The sequence below is a fragment of the Carassius carassius genome, chromosome 7 (assembly GCF_963082965.1).
Source record: "Carassius carassius chromosome 7, fCarCar2.1, whole genome shotgun sequence".
NCBI lineage: Eukaryota > Metazoa > Chordata > Actinopteri > Cypriniformes > Cyprinidae > Carassius > Carassius carassius.
Genome location: NC_081761.1, coordinates 34,785,729 through 34,805,396, shown reverse-complemented (window position 1 = coordinate 34,805,396; position 19,668 = coordinate 34,785,729). Strand labels below are relative to the sequence as shown.

The window sequence follows — 19,668 nt, the reverse complement described above, 5'->3', positions numbered from 1 at the left end:
AGCTGCAAATAATCATGTTTGAACCATTGATATGACATGGATTATTTGAACAATGTCCTTGCTACTGTCAGTGAAATATCAGTGTATTATTATTATTATCAATCATGTTCTTATTACACACACAAAAATCATTTGTCAAGTTTAGCATGTTTTGTGCAATGATATTCAAAACATATCAGGGATGAATGTTATGGGTTGAATCAATGCAAAAATTAAGAATAATAGTTTAAACTAGCAAATTTTAATGCAAACATTTTTTTCTTCATTATTTTCAAACAACAGTTTATTGATATACCATGATCCGATTTGCTTGTGGCGTTCACTGGAAACAGATATTCATTCCCGAAAGGATTTCTACCATTCACTCTGATTTATTGATGTCTTTGTAGTTTATAGAGAAGACAGGCTTAGACAAGCAACTCTTTTGAGAAAAAAGTTTTATTTGTAGTCTGATGTATGCTGTTGTACAGGTAGAAGCAGAGATCAGCACAATTGTGGCTTTTTTTTTTAAAAATATTTTTCAGGTGCCTTATGCAAATACAACTCAAGAGTGAAATACAAAAGATGTAGAAGTCCAAGATCTGATCACTTCAGATACTTTATGTGATCAGTAGTGCCCCTGATCCCCATTAACCAGCAAATAACCATCAAGTGTATAACAGTTATGAAGAGGATGACACTGGCAGCACTCTTCCACACAAATCGTGTGCAGCCTAAAATACAGTAAACACGATCTTGTGAAACAAGTTTTACGTCTTGCGAAACCTATTGCTGTAGTTTATTGTATTAACCTGCTGTTTAACATGTTGATGCTACTGTAATCACAAGAGCACACAATTTATTTAATTTTACATAATGGTATTTTCATTGTGATTAAATCACAACTGACTCATATTATATTGACTTACATTAGAACCCATATGGCTAAAATACACATTTTCAGATACTGAATATATTTGAGATAAAATATACAAAAATAGACAATTATATTGGGAACATAATTGATGGTAAACATATTTACGTAGGCTAAATATATTTCAGATTTTTTTAAACACTTTTGTGCATCGAGAATTGAGAGTAAGTACTTTATGTTACAAAAGATTTTTATTTCAAAGAAATTTTTATGTCATTATTTCACAATTACTGTTTTACAGTAAAATACTGTAAATGTAGCCTTGGTAAACAAAAGAGACTTAAAAAATATATAAATTGTTCCAAACTTTTGCCTGGTAGTGAAAACACTGATAAATATGAAGCGTAAAAGACTATAACCATGTGATAAAAAAAGACTTTTTATGATTATACACCCTTAATTATAGTGTCAGAAAGACAAGTCACATCATAAATAATTTTTTATATATTTATTAAAATGTGTTGTACTGATGAACAGGGAAAGTCCAGACTGTGAGTTGTATGTTTAGTGGGTGGACTATTATTGCACACCTGTGGTTGGATTCCTGTTATGTAATTTTAGCTGTACTCCCAAACAGTTTTGGCAGTAATAATAACTAAACAGACGTATATTGTTTGTTAGAAAAATGCTGTATCTTGACAGAGTCACACTATTCAACTAAACGATACTATGATGCATTTCCATGATAAGGCTTTCAATCTTTGTTCACTTCTGCAAAATGCATATTCCTTCAAATATGATACCCAGAAAAGTATTATTGAATTGAAAAGTATTTTAAAGTCTGTACACAAAGTGGCTTAGAAATTACATGCTTTATTATTTTCTTTTTTAAATAAAAAATATAAAGTTGCTATTTTAGTTTTTATTCATGTTTTGTACATTTTCATTTTAATTTAATGTAAACTTGTATTAATTTTTGTTGTGTTTTTGTCATTTTTAGTATGGTCTATCTAGTTTTTATTAATCTATTTTTACTATCATTTTTGTACTGCAACAAGTTAAGGTTAAAATATGAGAAATTTAGCTTTTGCAGTTAGCTGAAATAAAAACAAGTTTAAGTTTTTAATATTTATTTTAGTTCCGTTTATTTTTAGTTAACTGTGTTTTAATAGTTAACAAAAACTAAAAACATTTAAAAAAACTTAAATAGATAAATAGATGTTAAGAAGCTTAAACCTATTTTAGACACCTTTTTTGTTTTTCTTGAAAAAGGTGCTTGTGTTGTGTGACTTCAGTGTCCAAACTCTTTTACGTTCAGTTGGATCTGTTATTGCTGGATTGTTAAATACACCTCTATTTATTCAGGTTCAGTATCACACAAACACACACTTATTGCACCATGAACTCTCTGGAGAGAGAACAGAACAAACAATCAGATGAGGAACATGATCATGTGTTGTGACGCAAGTATTGGATATCAGAGACATTGTCTGACAAAGAAAACTTCAATTGTTCTGCGTCTCTAAAGCGAGGCATCGGTTTGCAGGAAGTGAAGATGAGTCAAAAGAGTTTGAGCTATTTTGAACACAAGATGATTGTCAGCATGACTCAGCATACATGAAAACATCAGTCTCTCACGGCTGTGATTAACTGTTATCTAATAGTTAAATATGATTAAATATGTCGCTTACACTACGGCCTTGTGGAGATCACTGCTCACTTGTTTAAACATCTAATGAATTGCATTGGGATATTTAAATATTTACATGGCTACTGCATATAACCCAAGTATGCTGCTATTCAAAAGTTGAACTTTGAGGTAAATCTAAAGCAACACAACTGCACAGATCAGTCAGCTGAACGTAATCACACAAATCTTTACAAAGCGATTCATGTGAAACGCACTGACATTTATGCTTGAGGTGCACGAGTGCTGCTTTTAAAACGAATCATTACAGAAGTGCATGAAGTATGTGCAGCTTTCAGTTCTTGGTTGTGTGCCAATGGAAAATTATTGCAAATGCATGTTTTACATGACTGCCCTGATGGATCTGTGTCATTGTGTGATTACATTTCACCAAAAGAATGTTTTTGATTGTAACTTTGATCAGAGCTTCATCTCATCTCTGCTGCTGCTCCAGCGGCTCTGGATGTGAACTTAGTGTGAACTTCTGGAAATCAGCGCCTGTGGAAATACAGCACAGTCACACACTGCTCCAAAAATCCTCATGAGTGTTTCGTGCAACAGGTGTGATGTCATGTTGTCATGTTGATAGAGAGTCTCATCAAGGTACAGTGACTTTATGGTATGTGCATTTCATAATTTGCTGCATTCTAGCACAAACCACCGCCACGTTGTCTGAAAACAAACTAATTGTATAAGTATTTCACCATAAAATAAAATGATCACTGCCATCATCTTTTACCATCAAGTTTTCAATTAAACTGTCTACAGGTTGTCAAGTTCTGAAGAAGACAGACAAAGCACAATCAAAAGCACTAGTTTCCAGAAGACATATGACAGGTCAAGGAAAACTTATACTTATCTTGTTACTAAACCATAAATGTTTCTCTTTAAATTAGTGGCATGATGGCAGTTCATTAGTACTGCGTGAGAAATAAACATTGGCTTTAGTGACAGAAGGCCTATGTGTTTATGGATACAGAATATACACATGCGATATAAATTCATGTTCCAGTTCTATTAAAAATGCACAAGGGACATGTTTGGGTGTGTACAGTACTGAAGTCAATAAAGGTCAATCTTCTTGAACTGACCTATAGACTGTCCGTTTGGTGTGTGTGTTTCTCTGTGATGGGACTGAAGCGAGGCCTGAAGGGTCAACAGATCAAAGTTTCTTCTCTGATATTTCTTAACTGCTCTGGAGTCATAATGTTGCATATCTGGAGTCTTTGGCGTCAATCTGAGGAGAAATCAGAAATCTGTTGAGATTGGTAAAAGTTTGGAGTACATCTTTATTTTCCTCTATTGCCCTTGAACTATAATATCATTTGACCATCAGCATGCACAATTTACATTTCTGTGTAGGCCAGTACATTAGTGTCACCTGGTTTCCTCGACAAAATCCCAGAATTATTTTTAGATCGGCTTTTGGATTATTGCAGAAAATAAGCTCGGTGGCCAATGGAAGTGTATGATCCTTACAAATTTTGTTCATCATGATAATCAACTTTTATGAATTCTGTAGCCTAAACACAAATGTCAGAAGTTAAAAAGATAAATAGGCAATAAATGAACTAAACCTCACCACCATTAAGCTCCTGAGAAGTCTTTATTTAAAAACACTTTCCCTGAAAGTTTGAGTTAGAATAGTTTGTAAGAGTTTGAATTAGACAAAATGAGGCTGTGAAAGCGACTAGTGAGTAGAGGAGTTTTTCTGTTCTGTGTGTGGTATTTAGTGTCTCCGATAACCTCTGTAGTCCCAATTAGCCACTTGATAGCAATCACCTTTTTAAAATCTAGAATAAAACATCAAAATAAAAAACAAAAAAAATAATTAAATTAATTAAATAAAAAGGGTTTAGCCTATTAAAATACACCATCCCTGCAGCACTGCTAAAGCACTGGTGATTTATTAATTAATTAGAAACCCTAATGTGTGCTGCATGTGGCCTAAAGGATCCCGTGGCCGTGGAGTGAACTGCAGTCTGTCAAACTATTGCTGGCACTGGGTAGACTGTATTTGAGCTTTACTGACAGCAATAACTGCAGAATTATGGAAGCCCATTTCCGCCAGTGAATAAAAAAAAATTGAATTGTGTCTTTTTATCTCACAATTCTGACTTTTTTCTCTCAGAATTGCATGGTATATTTTGGCAATTCTGACTTTTCCCCCCCCTGAAATTCTGACTTTAAATTTAAAAAAAGTTAGAATTGTGAGTTTATATCATGCAATTCTGACTTTATCATTTGCAATTCTGACTTTTTGTAAGATATAAAGTCAGAATTTAGAGGAAAAAAAGACAGGATTCTGAGTATATATCACAGGACTTTGAGAAAAAAAGACAAGATTCTGAGTTTATATCACACAATCCAGAGAAAAAAAGTCAGAATTGTGAGATAAAAAAATGCCTTAAAAATAACCTTTTTTTTTTTCAGTGGCAGAAACGGGCTTCCATTATAAAAAATACATCAGAATACACATAAACAAATTTTCTCAGCTAGTTTGAGAAAATGTAAACGTTTTAATTCTTTAAAATATTTGAAAGATGATAGGATGCAAAGTGAAATTCTCTCTTTTTAATACCAGTAGGTTTATGCACTTGTGTCTGTGTCTCTCACACCTGTCCAGATGTGAGCTGACGGCATGCACTCTTGCGATCTGACCGGGATACAGTCCCAAAACATCTCGGCCATGCCGGTGGGCACTGGACAAACACAGTAAACAGATCAAACAAACATGATGCACATAGTAAAACATGCTAACATGCATTAAATCAGTATACCGTATTTTCCGGACTATAAGTCGCACTCTTTTTCATAGTTTGGCTGGTCCTGCGACTTATAGTCAGGTGCGACTTATTTATCAAAATTCATTTGACATGAACCGAGAGAAATGAACCAATAGAAAACATTACCGTCTCCAGCCGCGAGAGGGTGCTCTATGCTGCTCAGTGCTCCTGTAGTCTACACTGAAGACACAGAGCGCCCTCTCGCGGCTGGAGACGGTAATGTTTTCTCTTGGTTCTTGGTTGTAAATAAATGCGACTTATAGTCCAGTGCGACTTATATATGTTTATTTCCTCATCATGACGTATTTTTGGACTGATGCGACTTATACTCAGGTGCGACTTATAGTCCGAAAAATACGGTATATATTAAAGCAATAAACCAGATCAAACTGGCAAAATTTTGTCTGAAACATTCAATGTTGACATTTTAAGTTAAATTAGTATGATTGCGAATAAAACGTTTAAACACTTTATTCAGTCAACATTAATGTCTGGAACTGAAAGCGGTTAATTTTGAAATGTTGGGAGTCAAAGACTCAAAAGCCTTTGGACATACATGTGTGTTGGATGGTTTTTGGTGTCCTGACTTTCCTTAAATTCGTGTAACCTCAGAGCAACTCCTGACCCAGCCATCCTGCACTGAACCCTTGCATAAAAACATCAGCTTCAGAAACGGGATTATGAATAGATCTCCATTAATTGTTGATAGTTCAATATTCATTCAGTGATCCTCATCTTTAGTTTCTGCTGCGGCTCCTTGTGTCTCATTGTTTTTGCTAAATGTGAGCCACAGCTGAGGATATTATTTACAAGTCACAACCAAATCACACATTCAAATGCAAACTCTTCGTATGAAAATGAATTGAAACCTGTTTTGAAAGACGAACACAAGGCGTCTTACCTGCTTGTTTTCAGTCAGCGTGCAGATGCATTTGCACATTGCATGGCTGAAAGTCAGTGTCCTTGTGAGAGCAATGGACAGCAGTGCTTCTGTTACAGAAATCTGACACAGAGACACTGATACTGATACTACACTCATCACATTTGCCAGTATCTGTTGTGCTCTGGGTTTAGTCTGACAGTCCTCCATAAAGTCTCTGTTTTATTATAGAAGCTCTAGGTCTGCAGTTTAATTCAAGATTAATTAATAATTTTATACACTTAACCTTTGCAAACTGACTACTAGCCTAGTACTTTTCCATATACTGCATGTGTGTAAATTTATATTTAATTTTATAAATATATAATTTTTTACAGTGCCATTGATAATATCTGGAAATATGTTTGTGTGTGTTTAATATGACTGTGAATTTGAGATGAAAATCTCCTGAAATTCAGAGTTGGAGGCTTATGGCTAGACGCCACTTTCAGGGTTGTGTGTGTGTGTGTCAGTGTGTGTCTGTGTTTGTACTAAAGGTGAGAATTCATTCAATTTATTCATATGATATATTTTCATGCCCCCACTTTTGTTTACTTTTCTTACATTGTTTTTTTTAAAATAATAATTAAAAAATAATTTAATTTGATAATAGTAATATATCTAAATATATAAACATGTAATAAATGCAAATGTATTACTTTTAAATAAAAATATTATTCAGATTTTAATAATAATTTTAATTTCTAATTATATATTATATAATTTAGATAATAATTCTTACATATAATTGATATATATTAATTATTTAATATTATTAATTATTTAAACTTACAAATAATAATAATAATGTGGAGTAATTTTAACAATTAATAATAATTTTTATATAAATGTATTTATTAAAACGTGTATTTGTCACGTTTTATTATGAAGGTTGCAGGTAGTCTCCATCTAGTGTTCAAAACATAAAACTGAATGTGAAGTCCTTATAAACTATGCACTCCACGTGTAGTCCAATCAAAAGATGCATGGAACAAGTTTATGAAAATAATTCCCCAAATTTGTGACTTTGATAGACTAGAGGTTCAAAGAGTAGTTTGAGTCTTGGTAGTAGCCTGTTATTATTTTTGTGTCCTTTGTTTTGTGCATAGCATTTCTGCATTCATTAAATTAAACAAAGGGCCCCAAATCCTAAATCCGTCCCGGGACAGAAGCGGGGAAACTCACTGCAGCTGGTGCTTTTATTATCATTTGACGCATATTAAGTGATTTTGGCGCTGTATGTAAATTTATGAGGCCTCTTCTCGGTCGGTGGGAGGTCCATTAAGCATTTATCATTCATATGTAGCGAGACCAAAAAAAGCCTGGGAGCGACAAAGCCAAGAAGAGGAGGAGGATGGGGGGACCGTCCGGTAAAAACGGGTGCCGGTGTGACGTCGAGAGGGTTCCTCCTCCCCCGTCCCACTGGCAGCGACTGAATGGCTGGGGCTGGAGACGAAGTTACGAAGCCTACTATTGCGAAGCTCCAGCTCATTGATAATAATAAGCGCAGGATGACGTTGCACGCCGATCTCCCAATGACAAGGCTTAGTTTATGAATATTAATTAGCTACGGCAGACATTGTTTGGAAACCCTCAATGGGATTAAAAATAAATAAATAAAACAACATAGGCCTATAAATATATATATATATATATATATATATATATATATATATATATATATACATATATATATATATATATATATATATACATATATATATATATATATACATATACATACATATATATATATATATATATATATATATATACATATATATATATATATACATATACATACATATATATATATATATATATATATATATATATATATATATATACATATACATATATATATATATATATATATACATATACATATACATATATATATATATACATATACATATATACATATATATATATATATATACATATATATATATATATATATATATATATATATATATATATATATATATATTAATAAGCCTTACAGTAATAAAGTTTATATCCATGGGTAACAAAAAAGAAAAAAAGTGTATATTTACATTTAACATTTTTTTTTTCTCTTTTTTTTCTATTAGAGCGGCAGTATAACTTTTGTATATTTGTTTTATATTTATATCATTTTTTCTATTAAAAAAATATTATTCATATTAAAATGTATTTATATTTTTCATTATATGTGTCCCTGGAGTCTTAAGTAGCAATAGCCAACAATACATTGTATGGGTCAAAATTATCGAAATTTCCTTTATGCCAAAAATCATTAGAATATTAAGTAAATTATGTTATGTATGAAAATATCTGTTTCTACCATAAATCTATCAAAACTTATTTTGTTATTAGTAATATGCATTGCTAAGAACTTTATTTGGACAACTTTTCAGGTGATTTTCTCAATATTTAGATTTTTTTCTGCACTCAAATAGTTGTATCTCAGCCAGATATTGTTTATTTATTCAATCTGAACGCAGAAGGTTTGTCTTATGAATATTAATGAGCTCCCACTGACGTCTCTCGCTTACCTTCCAATGCGGACGCTCGCCTCATTAAAATTAAGAAAGGGGCTTCGTCGTAGTAGGCTTCGGTAAATTCTCGTGCTGGAGACGGGGTGCGCCGTCAAAGCGCTCTCTGCATCGGGTTACGCCATAATTCATCCAGGGTCATTCGGTTTAGCGGGGTAACGGAGATGATGGCCACATCACGGGCGCGCGTGCCTCCGTGCTCCCCATGACCGACCGGCGGCGGCGGCGGCAGCAGCGTGCGGGTTTGGGTTGGTTTCTGTTTCACACCGGGCTGGCGTGGATCCGATCCCACCGTTTGGCGGAGCGTCTGCCAGGTAACGTACTGCGTGCCTCGCGTTGTTTATTTTCGCTCCATCAGCGAGCAGCATCACGGACGAGGCCGAGCATCCGCGCCGGAGCATCACTGTCCTCCGCCGCCGGGTGCATGATGCTCCTCGGCCTTGTCCGTGATGCTGCTGGACATAACAAGCGCTTATGTACACACCGAACGCTATTTTGATAGAAATGTACATTATAAACACATTCAACCTACATCCTGCGTGGTATTATTGATGCGCGTGCACCATTTTCCGCATTTCGGACAAACAGAAAACAAGAGGCGCGTGCAATTCACATTTTCTGGTCTTAATGCATGCAAGTGTGTTTGTATTGTTTGTTATCACAGCCGTGTTTTTGAACAAACATTGATTAATGTTCACATGTTCGTGGCGCGCTGTCAGTGCGCTTTATGTATTTATGATGATAGTGCTGGATTATATAACAGCAGCTCTATATGACACAAAAGCCGTTGCTTCATTGTGGTTATTGTGATCTGTCATGTTAATTGCTGTCACATCCGTGTGTGTGTGTGTGTGTGTGCGTGTGATGCCCATCCGTGTCCGCCATTGTTTTTGTTGACATTGGTTTGGGTGGCTTCTGTTGTTCTCGTTTTTTCTAACGACGGGAATTGTGCATCTTTTTATTCGACGTGTGTCAAAATGAGCGTATTTTGTAAATAATATGTTTTGATTTTTGAATTTAAAATCATTTTGATGTTTTCCTCACTTGAAGTCAAAAAGGTATTTTTGTTGTGAAACCGTATGAAAGATAATTAAGTGATTTTAAAATCATTGCAAGGTAGATTTGGAAGTTCTAAGGTACTGAAGTGAAATATTTGTTTCCAACGATGTAAGATTCTAAGACTGATTCGTAGCATAGTTTTCGTTCTTAGATGATTCTTGACTGAAAGTGAGATCTACTTTTTGTAAAATTCTGATTCTATTAGAATTCAAATTCTAATTCGATTCTATGTTGTTGTTTTCTTTCTCCAGTGTTCTAATATTAATTTCATCACTCTAGGGTTCAGCAGCTGATTCTAAGATGGTTCTAAGATTAAAACATTCTATTGCTCTTAGGGTTCTAAGATTCCTTTTAAAATTCTAATTTCTTAGGTTCATTCTCCGATGGTCTTAAGACTCTTATGTTGTTTTAGGTTCTTCTAAGATTGATCGTAGGAATCCAAGATTGGTTCTAAGATTGGTTCTGAGGTTGAAAAGGTGATTTGTGAGATTATAAGGTTGACTTGAAATCAATTCTAAAATGATACTAAAAAAATATTTTAAGATAATTGTCAGGTTGATTTCCAAGGTATAAATTTAAAATGATATTATTCTGAAGATGTAAGATTCTAAGAGTGAATCATTAGTTTTAGTCAAGTTGAATGTGAGTTCTGTTTACTGTAAAATTCATATTTAAGTAGGATACATTTTTTTATTTTAGTATTATTTAAGAGTTTATACTGCGATGATTCCTAGAATTGATTTATTAAGGGGTTCTACAGGATGTTTTCTTATCATATTTGAAATTTGAAGAGGTTCCAGTGTTGTTTCTAGTGCCATGGGGTTGTTTGATAGGTTGATTCTGAACTGGTTCTAAGATTATGTGGTTCTAAGATGAATTCCAAGGTTCTAAAGCCTCATCGTAATCCAGAGAAGAGGTGGACAGAAACAGTCATGCGTAGCTTCAACATCCAGTGTGAGAGAGAGGAAGAGAAGGACTCAGGAAGGGGCCAGAAATGTTTCCCTGCTCTTAACAATGACTTTATTTCTCATGGAAGTGTGTGTGTGTGTGTGTGTGTGTGTGGGAGAAGCGGAAGAGAATGACCCGTGTGTGTGTGTTTTCTCTCCTTTGTTGTTTCCTTCCAGGCTGAGTCACCACTGGAGTGTTTGAAGGGTGAAAGTGAAGGAGGAGGCTGAGACGTTACATCACAACGTGACCGAGAAAGTGAGAGGAAGAGTGTGAGAGAACTGAGAGCAGAGCGAGGGAACAGGACCGAACCGCCAGCACTGGACTAACCCTTGAACTCTGACCTCGGAGCCAACATGAACGACCAGAACGTAGTGAAAGAGGGATGGGTGCAGAAGAGAGGTGAGAAACAACAGCACTGAGATACTGATGTACTAATGAGTGTTTTTCCAGTTGTTGATTGTAAATATTGCATGTTTTAGTGTTTTTCTGTGTGCTTGATCTTGTGGGGGTTTGCAGGTGAATACATTAAGAACTGGAGACCACGGTACTTCCTGTTAAAGACAGATGGGTCGTTTATTGGATATAAAGAGAAGCCACAAGATGCAGATCTGGCTTATCCACTCAACAACTTCTCTGTGGCCAGTGAGTCTCTTTCATTCATTTTAAATAGGGTTATTGTAGTGAACTATAAAAAAAAAAAAGATTTCATAAAACTAAACCAAGATGGAAAAAAAACGTAAAATACAATAAATTAACTAAATGAAGCCATAAAAATGAAGTTAAATTAAATTTCACAAAAAAATAAGTTGCATAAAATGAAACCAAAATGAAAGAAATGCATTACAAACTATAAATAAAACCATAAAAAATCAAGGAAAAAAAAGCACAATTTTTTTTTTTATAAAACTAAACCAAGATAGAAAGAAAAATACAATAAATTAACTAAATAAAGATAAATTGAATAAAACTAAACCAAGTTGAAAAAAAAACACATGAAAAGTAAAATAAACTTAAAATGCAATAAATTAACTAAATAAAGCCATATAAGTGAAGTAGGATTTAAATAAATTTCACAAAAAAATAAGTTGTATAAAATGAAACCAAAATGAAAAAATGCATGGCAAACCTCAAATAAAATAAATGAAATGAAAACCAAAATGAAACGTATTTAAGCTATTTGCCACAATAACATTCTGATTTTCATTTAGTTTAACATTTTGTACTAAAATGTGAGCTGATAGATAAACATTAATAAAGAAAACTACTAAAATTTAATAGCAAAAATATGAAAAAATAAATAAAAGCCAAACTAATTCAAAACTTTAATAGTATCTCAGTGATACTAAAATAACGCTTTATAATGACACATTATTATACTGTGGGGGGAAAAATATGTAAATATTTACTTCTAGTGTATGTTTTCTGTCAGAATAAAAGAAACAATATATGATGGACCTCAAAGATTTTTTGTTTTGTTTATTGGCCCTGCACTTTTTTAAATGTCTGAATGATATGAGTGTGTCGTGTTCTTGGTAAACCCATCAGATCAGTTCTACTGTTCTCCAGATCCATGACTCACTTCGTTCAAAGCAAACTGATTTAATTTGAGCGTCACGTGCTGACGTCATCCTCATGAGTCTGCCGCTGTCGTTTGAGATGCAACATCTTTAATTCACAAGCATGAGTTATATTTTTCAAAATGCATCCTCCTCATTGGTCAGAGTGCCAGCTGATGAAGACGGAGAGACCCAAGCCCAACACCTTCATCATCAGGTGTCTGCAGTGGACCACTGTGATCGAGCGCACCTTTCACGTGGACACGCCTGACGAGAGGTACCTCACGCCCGAATCAAAGCATGTTTTACATCCACTAGCAGCCCTAGTAAAAATCAAAGTATGACCTGAAATATGAAAACGAGTCACAATGAGCAAACTTTCAAAAATCAAGTAAGCACATTTTATTGGATTGTACTGCTTTTAATGTAAACAGACAATGGTGTGTTTAAGCGTTTTATTTAAAATGTATCTCCTGGATGTATTTTAGAATTTTTGTTAATTGTAGCCCTTAATAATTTTTATAATAATTTATCCCGAGATCGCCATTAAAATGGTTAAAAAGTGAATAAATAATAATATTATTAATAAAAAAAACGGGTTATTTTTAACATTAGGCTACATCTTTCCCCTCACTTCTTTTCTTAATAGTCATTACTAGATCAATGATCACAATAAAGCTATTTTTCATTTGACCTTTGTTGTTATAAATAAGAAATGATGCATAAAATCAAGTTTACGAAAGAAACAAGTGTATTACGTACTTCTTTCATGTTTCATCTAAACATAAGCATTCAAGTAAGAAAAACAAATAGTGAAATGTAAAAATCACTTGAGTGTGTCTATAAAAAAAATACATTGATTATTACAATTCCAAACGCAGTTCAGTCAAGCAGCGAATTATTTCCTCTCTTCTTTTTTTGAACACTGTTAAGGAGATCGACAATAGTGTAAAACACATGCAACGTCTTTTAGATGTTAACCGATTATATTTGTGTGAATACTATATTTATCCCACTGTAAATCTGTAGATTTTTGCTCAGAAAACGTACAAATAAAGATACTTTTAGATGTTTAAATACTATTTGGAGCACTGGGATCACTAGATAAGGGCTTCATGAACTAATGTTTGCGAAAATCTCAAATTCGGATAAAATCAACATTTTAAATATTTTTTTTGCCCGCAGCTCAGAATTAGCCAGGGTGCATTACTACTCATTTTGCCAGCACTTTTTGCCCGGCCAATATATCGCTCTATCACAACTGATTGCACTTTTGGTAACCAGGGATGAGTGGGTCGAGGCCATTCAGATGGTGGCAGACAAGCTGGCCAAACAGGAAGAGGAGGGAATCCTGTGTAGCCCCATCTCTCAGATCGAAAACGTTAACGAGGAAGAGATGGACACGTCGACCAGTCATCACAAACGAAAGGTAGAGCCCGAGCCAGAGAGGGGGATCGACGGGGAAATATCGAGCAGGTGCTCATTCTGACCTCTCTCTCTTGTTTGACAGACAATGAATGACTTTGACTATCTGAAGCTGCTGGGTAAAGGCACATTTGGGAAGGTGATTCTGGTGCGAGAGAAAGCCAGCGGCACATATTATGCAATGAAGATCCTGAAAAAGGAGGTTATTGTTGCCAAGGTACGAGAAGTGATTCTCTGAGAACGGAGTGAAGTGAGAAACGCTAGGTGTCAGCGGTGATGAACTCCTCTCTGTCTCTCTCTCTTTCAGGATGAAGTTGCTCACACGCTCACTGAGAGCAGAGTTCTGAAGAACACTAGGCATCCGTTTCTAACTGTGAGTGATGGCACGGCAATTTTAGTTTTGTTTCCTGTATTAAAAAAAGAAAAGGGCAATTTTGAATGGTTTGTTCTCTTTCCTGCAGTCACTGAAGTACTCGTTTCAGACGAAGGATCGTTTATGTTTTGTTATGGAGTATGTGAATGGAGGAGAGGTAAAATAAAACTGTCTTTTGAAGGTGTCTTGACCTTAAACCTTCGAATTAACTTCCAAACATCTTACAACTTACAAAATGCCTTTTTTTGGTCTTTCTTTTAAACTTCCTTTCCAGACATTGATCAAATTTGCAAACCATTTCAAACATACACATTTTTCTTTCCAAACATTTTAAACTTGTGAGAATTTCCCTCCAACATTCTAAGAACCTTCTTTTTGAAAACCTTTTGAACTTTCTTGCTTTCCTTTGAATCATTTACAAACTGGCTTTCAGACGGTCTTTTCAAATTTAGATTTAAATTTCTAAACGTACACATTTTTACAACTTTTGTTCTTTCCTACAAACGTGGGAACTTGTGAAATGTTCTTTTGGTCTTCTAACCTACTTTTGAACTCTTTTAAACCTTAATTAGAAATTTCTCTCGAACCTTTGTCCTTAAAATTTCACATTTCTTTCCTCCTTTCAGACTTTCTTTTCCAAACTGTCATGTTTAGCCTTCTCTCCATATTTTTCAAACATTTTCACACTTTCTTTCCAGCTTCAGATTTTTCTTTCTTCAAAACTTCCCAATCCTTCTATCATGTTTTATTTCAGTTTCTTTCTCAGTGTATGTGAGTGTGCTGCACATTTGGATTTCTGAGTTATGAATATTCCTCTTTTTTTAAATTATTGCAGCTGTTTTTTCATTTGTCGAGAGAGCGCGTATTTTCGGAGGACAGAACCCGTTTCTACGGCGCTGAGATCGTTTCTGCGTTGGATTACTTGCACTCTGCGAAAATAGTTTACCGTGACCTGAAGGTGAACACACATTGAACAGAGCACACAGACCAATATCAACATTTTCATCCTATGATCCTCAATTATTTTCACAATTATCAGCTGTGTCTGTGATTGGTGTGTGTTCTTCCAGCTGGAAAACCTGATGTTGGATAAGGACGGTCACATAAAAATCACTGATTTTGGCCTGTGTAAGGAGGGCATCACAGACACGGCCACCATGAAAACGTTCTGCGGGACGCCCGAGTATCTGGCCCCTGAGGTACGGGATGTTTTTTCTCTTTAAACTCAGCACAGGAAACACACACGCTGGGTTCAGTTTAATACAGATGACTGTTTCATCTGGAACAGAGTCACACTTTAGCTAGCGTCCGCACACAAACATCAGGATGTACACAAGACTGAGCAGCTCACGGGTAAAAATAGAGTGAACAGAGTCAGACAGGAAACATAACAGTGACCCGCTGGCCTTTTAAGCCCAATTTTAATAATCAAATACAGTACAGCATGTATGATCAACAGCATGTGGATGCTGTAACGCTGATGTCATGATCATAACTGTATGATGGAATCATAAGCCAGGCTGTTTTTCCATCATTGGACTCATTTATCCAGGCTGTATCTACTGATGCTGCAATAATGACTGAAGCATGCAAATGACTGGTTTTGAGAGAGAATATAATTGTTTCCGGACCAGCCATCAGGTATCTGAGGATGATAATAATCAGCTGTTGGAGACTGATCATGGATCAGATATTTTTTTGAGCAGGTATCTGTGGATTATGTCATTATTGATGAAGAATTGGAGGATATTGGAGGTGGTCTGTGATCAGTTAATGGAGAATGTGTGATTTTGATTGATTATTAAGGTTCTTGCACACGGAGTCCAAAATTTTTGTATGCATTTATTAGTTTTTTTTTCATATTCATCATCCTTTCCTAACAAAATGCTTGCTACGGATGTGAAAACGTAGAAAATCGAACCTGATCCCAATTTTTTTTTGTGATGGACAAAAGTTGCGGAGGCAGTGTGTAAAAGTGATTTGACACAACGCAACTTTTTTTTTTTTTTTACGTGCGAAAATTTCAGATGCTATTTTGGACTCGCTGTGATGCATTAGAGACTAATAGAATTATTAATGGAAATATTACTGTGATATTTCATAGATTATTAGAGAGTAATAGAATTATTAATGAATTGGGAGATATTTTTGTGATTTTTAATAGGATATTGGATGTTAATATAAATATTAAGGAAGTTATTCATGTGATTCTGTTTGATTATTAGAGGCTAATATAATTGATGTGGAATTGGATAATATTAATATGATTTTTGATCGGTTATTGGAGACTAATATAGTTATTAATGAAGAAATGGCGGATATTTATGTGATTTTGCTTGATTATTAAAGACTAATATAATTATAGTGACAATGAGATGTGATCGTTCATCACGTATGTTATTGGGTATACATTTGTTGGAGGTGTAATTATAATGATTTATTGCTGTGTCTTGATAAAGCTGTGCAGGCGAGTGATGTATTGATTATTGATCAGGCGTTTGAGAATGATAAGCACTGTGTTGTAGTTTTAGTTGTATCGGCGTGCTCTGTGGTTTTATTGATCAGGTGTTGGAGGACAATGATTATGGGAGAGCGGTGGACTGGTGGGGTCTGGGAGTCGTTATGTATGAGATGATGTGTGGACGCCTTCCTTTTTATAATCAGGTATGACTCCCTTTAAACGCTGACAACACAATAATAAACATCTCATCTGGAGGCTTTTTAAAAGCTCACCAAGACTGCATTTATTTGATCTAAAATACAGGCAAATCTGTAATATTGTGAAATAGTATTACAATTTAAACCAAATGTTTTCTATGTGAATATACATTAACGTATAATTCATTTCTGTATCATTACTCCAGTCTTCAGTGTCACATGATTCTTCAGAAATCGCTCTGATATACTGATTTGCTGTAATACTTTTTTGAGTACTCATTGATAAAATTTGCTACATTTCTTCACTGTCTCCAGGACCATGAGAAGCTGTTTGAACTGATTCTGATGGAGGAGATCAAGTTTCCCAGAACCCTCTCTGCAGACGCCAAGTCTTTACTGTCTGGATTACTCATCAAAGACCCCAACAAGAGGTCTGTGTGTGAATGTGTGATCCAAAGCCTTTCTGGGTGTGTTTGTTTCTGCTGACATCATCATCGCCATTTCAGTGTGAGAACACCAGATTAAAACTGACTGTGAATCACGGAAGACCTGAATGAACATTAATCAGCGGTTTATTCCCTGAAGGCTCGGAGGAGGCCCGGACGATGCAAAGGAAATCATGGGACACAGCTTCTTCGCTATGCTGGACTGGCAGGACGTCTATGACAAAAAGGTATGAGTGTACTTACAATGGGGCGAGACGTTTAAGAGCTCGAAAGCAGAACGTAACACTATCGTTCTGGGGTCAGTGGGAATTATTTGAGAGAAATTAATACTTTTATTCATCAAGGATGCATTAAATTGATCAAAAGTGACCACGGCAGTTATTATGTTACATAAGATTTCGGTTTCTGTCGTATTTTCTGTTCCTCAGAGAATCCTGAAAATAAAAATAGATCACAGTTTCTCCAAAAATATGAATCGGCACATCAACACTGATAATAATCAGAAATGTTTCTCGATCATCAAATCATTGTATTAGAGCAGGGCTCTCAAAATGGCTTCAAAACTAAATTCGAATTTTGTACTTGAATATTATCAATATTCAAATTATATGCAAATTTAAATTATTCATAATTTCAGATTTTGGTTTCTCTCTTGAGGCCACAAGAGGGCGCATCCAGCAAAATATTACTAATACACGTTTCTTCAAAGCAATAAAATAACAAGACTACCTTTGAAAATGTTTACCTTTTAATGTTTAAATTAATGTTTCTAAATCATATATAATTAAGTTACTTAAACACTTACATACATGATGCTGTTATGTTTCTATGTGTAGTTTAATACAAAGGACTGAAAACCAATCACAAATAGTACTTTTTCATTTAAAAACATGATGCATGTTTATTAAAAGTTGAACGTGCATTAATTTACATGTCTTTCTAAACATGCAGCTCTTTGGTGTGAGATGCGAGTGCAACACTGATAGAGGTCCATCTAGAAAATGCGATAAATATGCATTCTGTGTGAACGGCTTGGTTTCAGTTTTAATGTTAACAACATTGATGCTCTCTTTTTCCGCGATATTTTAAATGAACACCGTAGCAGCGCTGCATCCAGTGGCTTAAAGTATTAAAATGCAATAACTCCTACATCATCATTGCATCTTGTGCACCATTCATAAGGCTGCCTGACGCACACCTAAAATTCAGTTTTTACTTTCACACGAATGTAGCCTTGGTGAGCAGAAGAATCTTCTTTCAAAACATTTTAATAAACTACCAGCCCCTTGAATGTATATTTGTTAAAGCACATTTGATTTGTACATGATTGTGTATAATAAGCTGCTCTCTCTCTGGTCCAGCTGGTACCACCGTTCATGCCGCAGGTCTCGTCTGAGACGGACACCAGGTATTTCGATGAGGAGTTCACGGCGCAGACCATCACCATCACCCCTCCAGAGAAGTGTGAGTGCTCTCTCTCTCTCTCTGTGTGAAGACGGGCTCCTCGTGCCACAGTCTGTGCACAATGTAAAAAGGCATGGATAATTTTCCGTCTGTGTGTAGCGTAATGTTTCCCTCTCTTCCTCCTCCACAGACGACGAGGACGGGATGGACTCGGCCGATAGCGAACGCAGACCACATTTCCCACAATTCTCATATTCGGCCAGCGGGCGGGAGTGATGTCATCGAATAACGGCCTTTAAGAGCCTCGTGTAGTCATGCTAGAAAGAGCCCCCCGCCCCCTCCGTTTAATTACCGATAGTCATAGCAAGTTGTTTTTTTGTTACTTTCTCTCCATTTTTTTGAGGGACTTCAAAGGGGTTTTGCACAGTTGGGTGAGACTTGAGCTGGTCGACCCACATTAAAAAGTCTTGTACACTTTCAGCTTGTTGTTTACAGATCATGGACAGTGTTTTTTGGGAGGAGGGGGTATGATTGAACAGTATTGGTGAAGACCTGGAGCGTTTTTTTTTTTTTTGGTTTTTGTTGAGCACTCCTTTAACAGAGCCGTTGTGGGGAACAAACCAAAAATGTTGCCTTATGTGTGTGGATCTCATCAGACAGACCTGTTCCTGTGGGGCTCACGAATTTCATTTTGTTCTTGCATTTTTAGCACACACACACACATCCTCTGTCTGAGGTGATGAAAGGTTTTGTTCCTTGTTCGTGCTTTCGGTAACAGATGAAAACGGAGAAAGGGGAAAATGGACTCTAGTGTTAATATCTGTTTCTCTTTTAGTTTTATCCTCACGCTCTGATATGAAGGTTTCAGTTCAAATACACAACCATACAACAAACTGCCGTTACTGTAAAGGTCTCTCAGGCAATTCAGAGCACAAGTGTGAATCTCACGAAACCCGCCAACAACATGTCTGTGTCGTATTTCACTGCAAATCCATAAAGAAAATAAATCATATTTTG

At 35.4% G+C, this 19,668-nt stretch overlaps 1 protein-coding gene across 1 annotated transcript; it reads left to right on the top strand.

The window, feature by feature from the left end:
* The first annotated feature begins 8,854 nt into the window (after window positions 1-8,854).
* Window positions 8,855-19,335, top strand: akt3b (v-akt murine thymoma viral oncogene homolog 3b). The gene is made up of 15 exons (XM_059554760.1): window positions 8,855-9,096; window positions 10,966-11,188; window positions 11,306-11,431; window positions 12,511-12,622; window positions 13,630-13,774; window positions 13,856-13,987; window positions 14,078-14,143; window positions 14,232-14,300; window positions 14,979-15,101; window positions 15,214-15,342; window positions 16,709-16,807; window positions 17,117-17,232; window positions 17,387-17,474; window positions 18,609-18,711; window positions 18,842-19,335. The coding sequence occupies exons 2-15, from the start codon at window positions 11,143-11,145 to the stop codon at window positions 18,925-18,927; spliced, it is 1,440 nt and encodes a 479-aa protein (XP_059410743.1). The 5' UTR covers window positions 8,855-9,096; window positions 10,966-11,142; the 3' UTR covers window positions 18,928-19,335.
* Window positions 19,336-19,668: the final 333 nt, after the last annotated feature.

What these genes read in the sequence shown, in the direction of transcription:
- akt3b (XM_059554760.1), top strand. Translation starts at nt 11,143, where the DNA reads ATGAACGACCAGAACGTAGTGAAAGAGGGATGGGTGCAGAAGAGAG. An exon ending in GTGGACACGCCTGACGAGAG is followed by an intron (nt 12,623 to 13,629) that starts GTACCTCACGCC and finishes TTTGGTAACCAG; the next exon opens with GGATGAGTGGGTCGAGGCCA. An exon ending in TAGTTTACCGTGACCTGAAG is followed by an intron (nt 15,102 to 15,213) that starts GTGAACACACAT and finishes GTGTTCTTCCAG; the next exon opens with CTGGAAAACCTGATGTTGGA.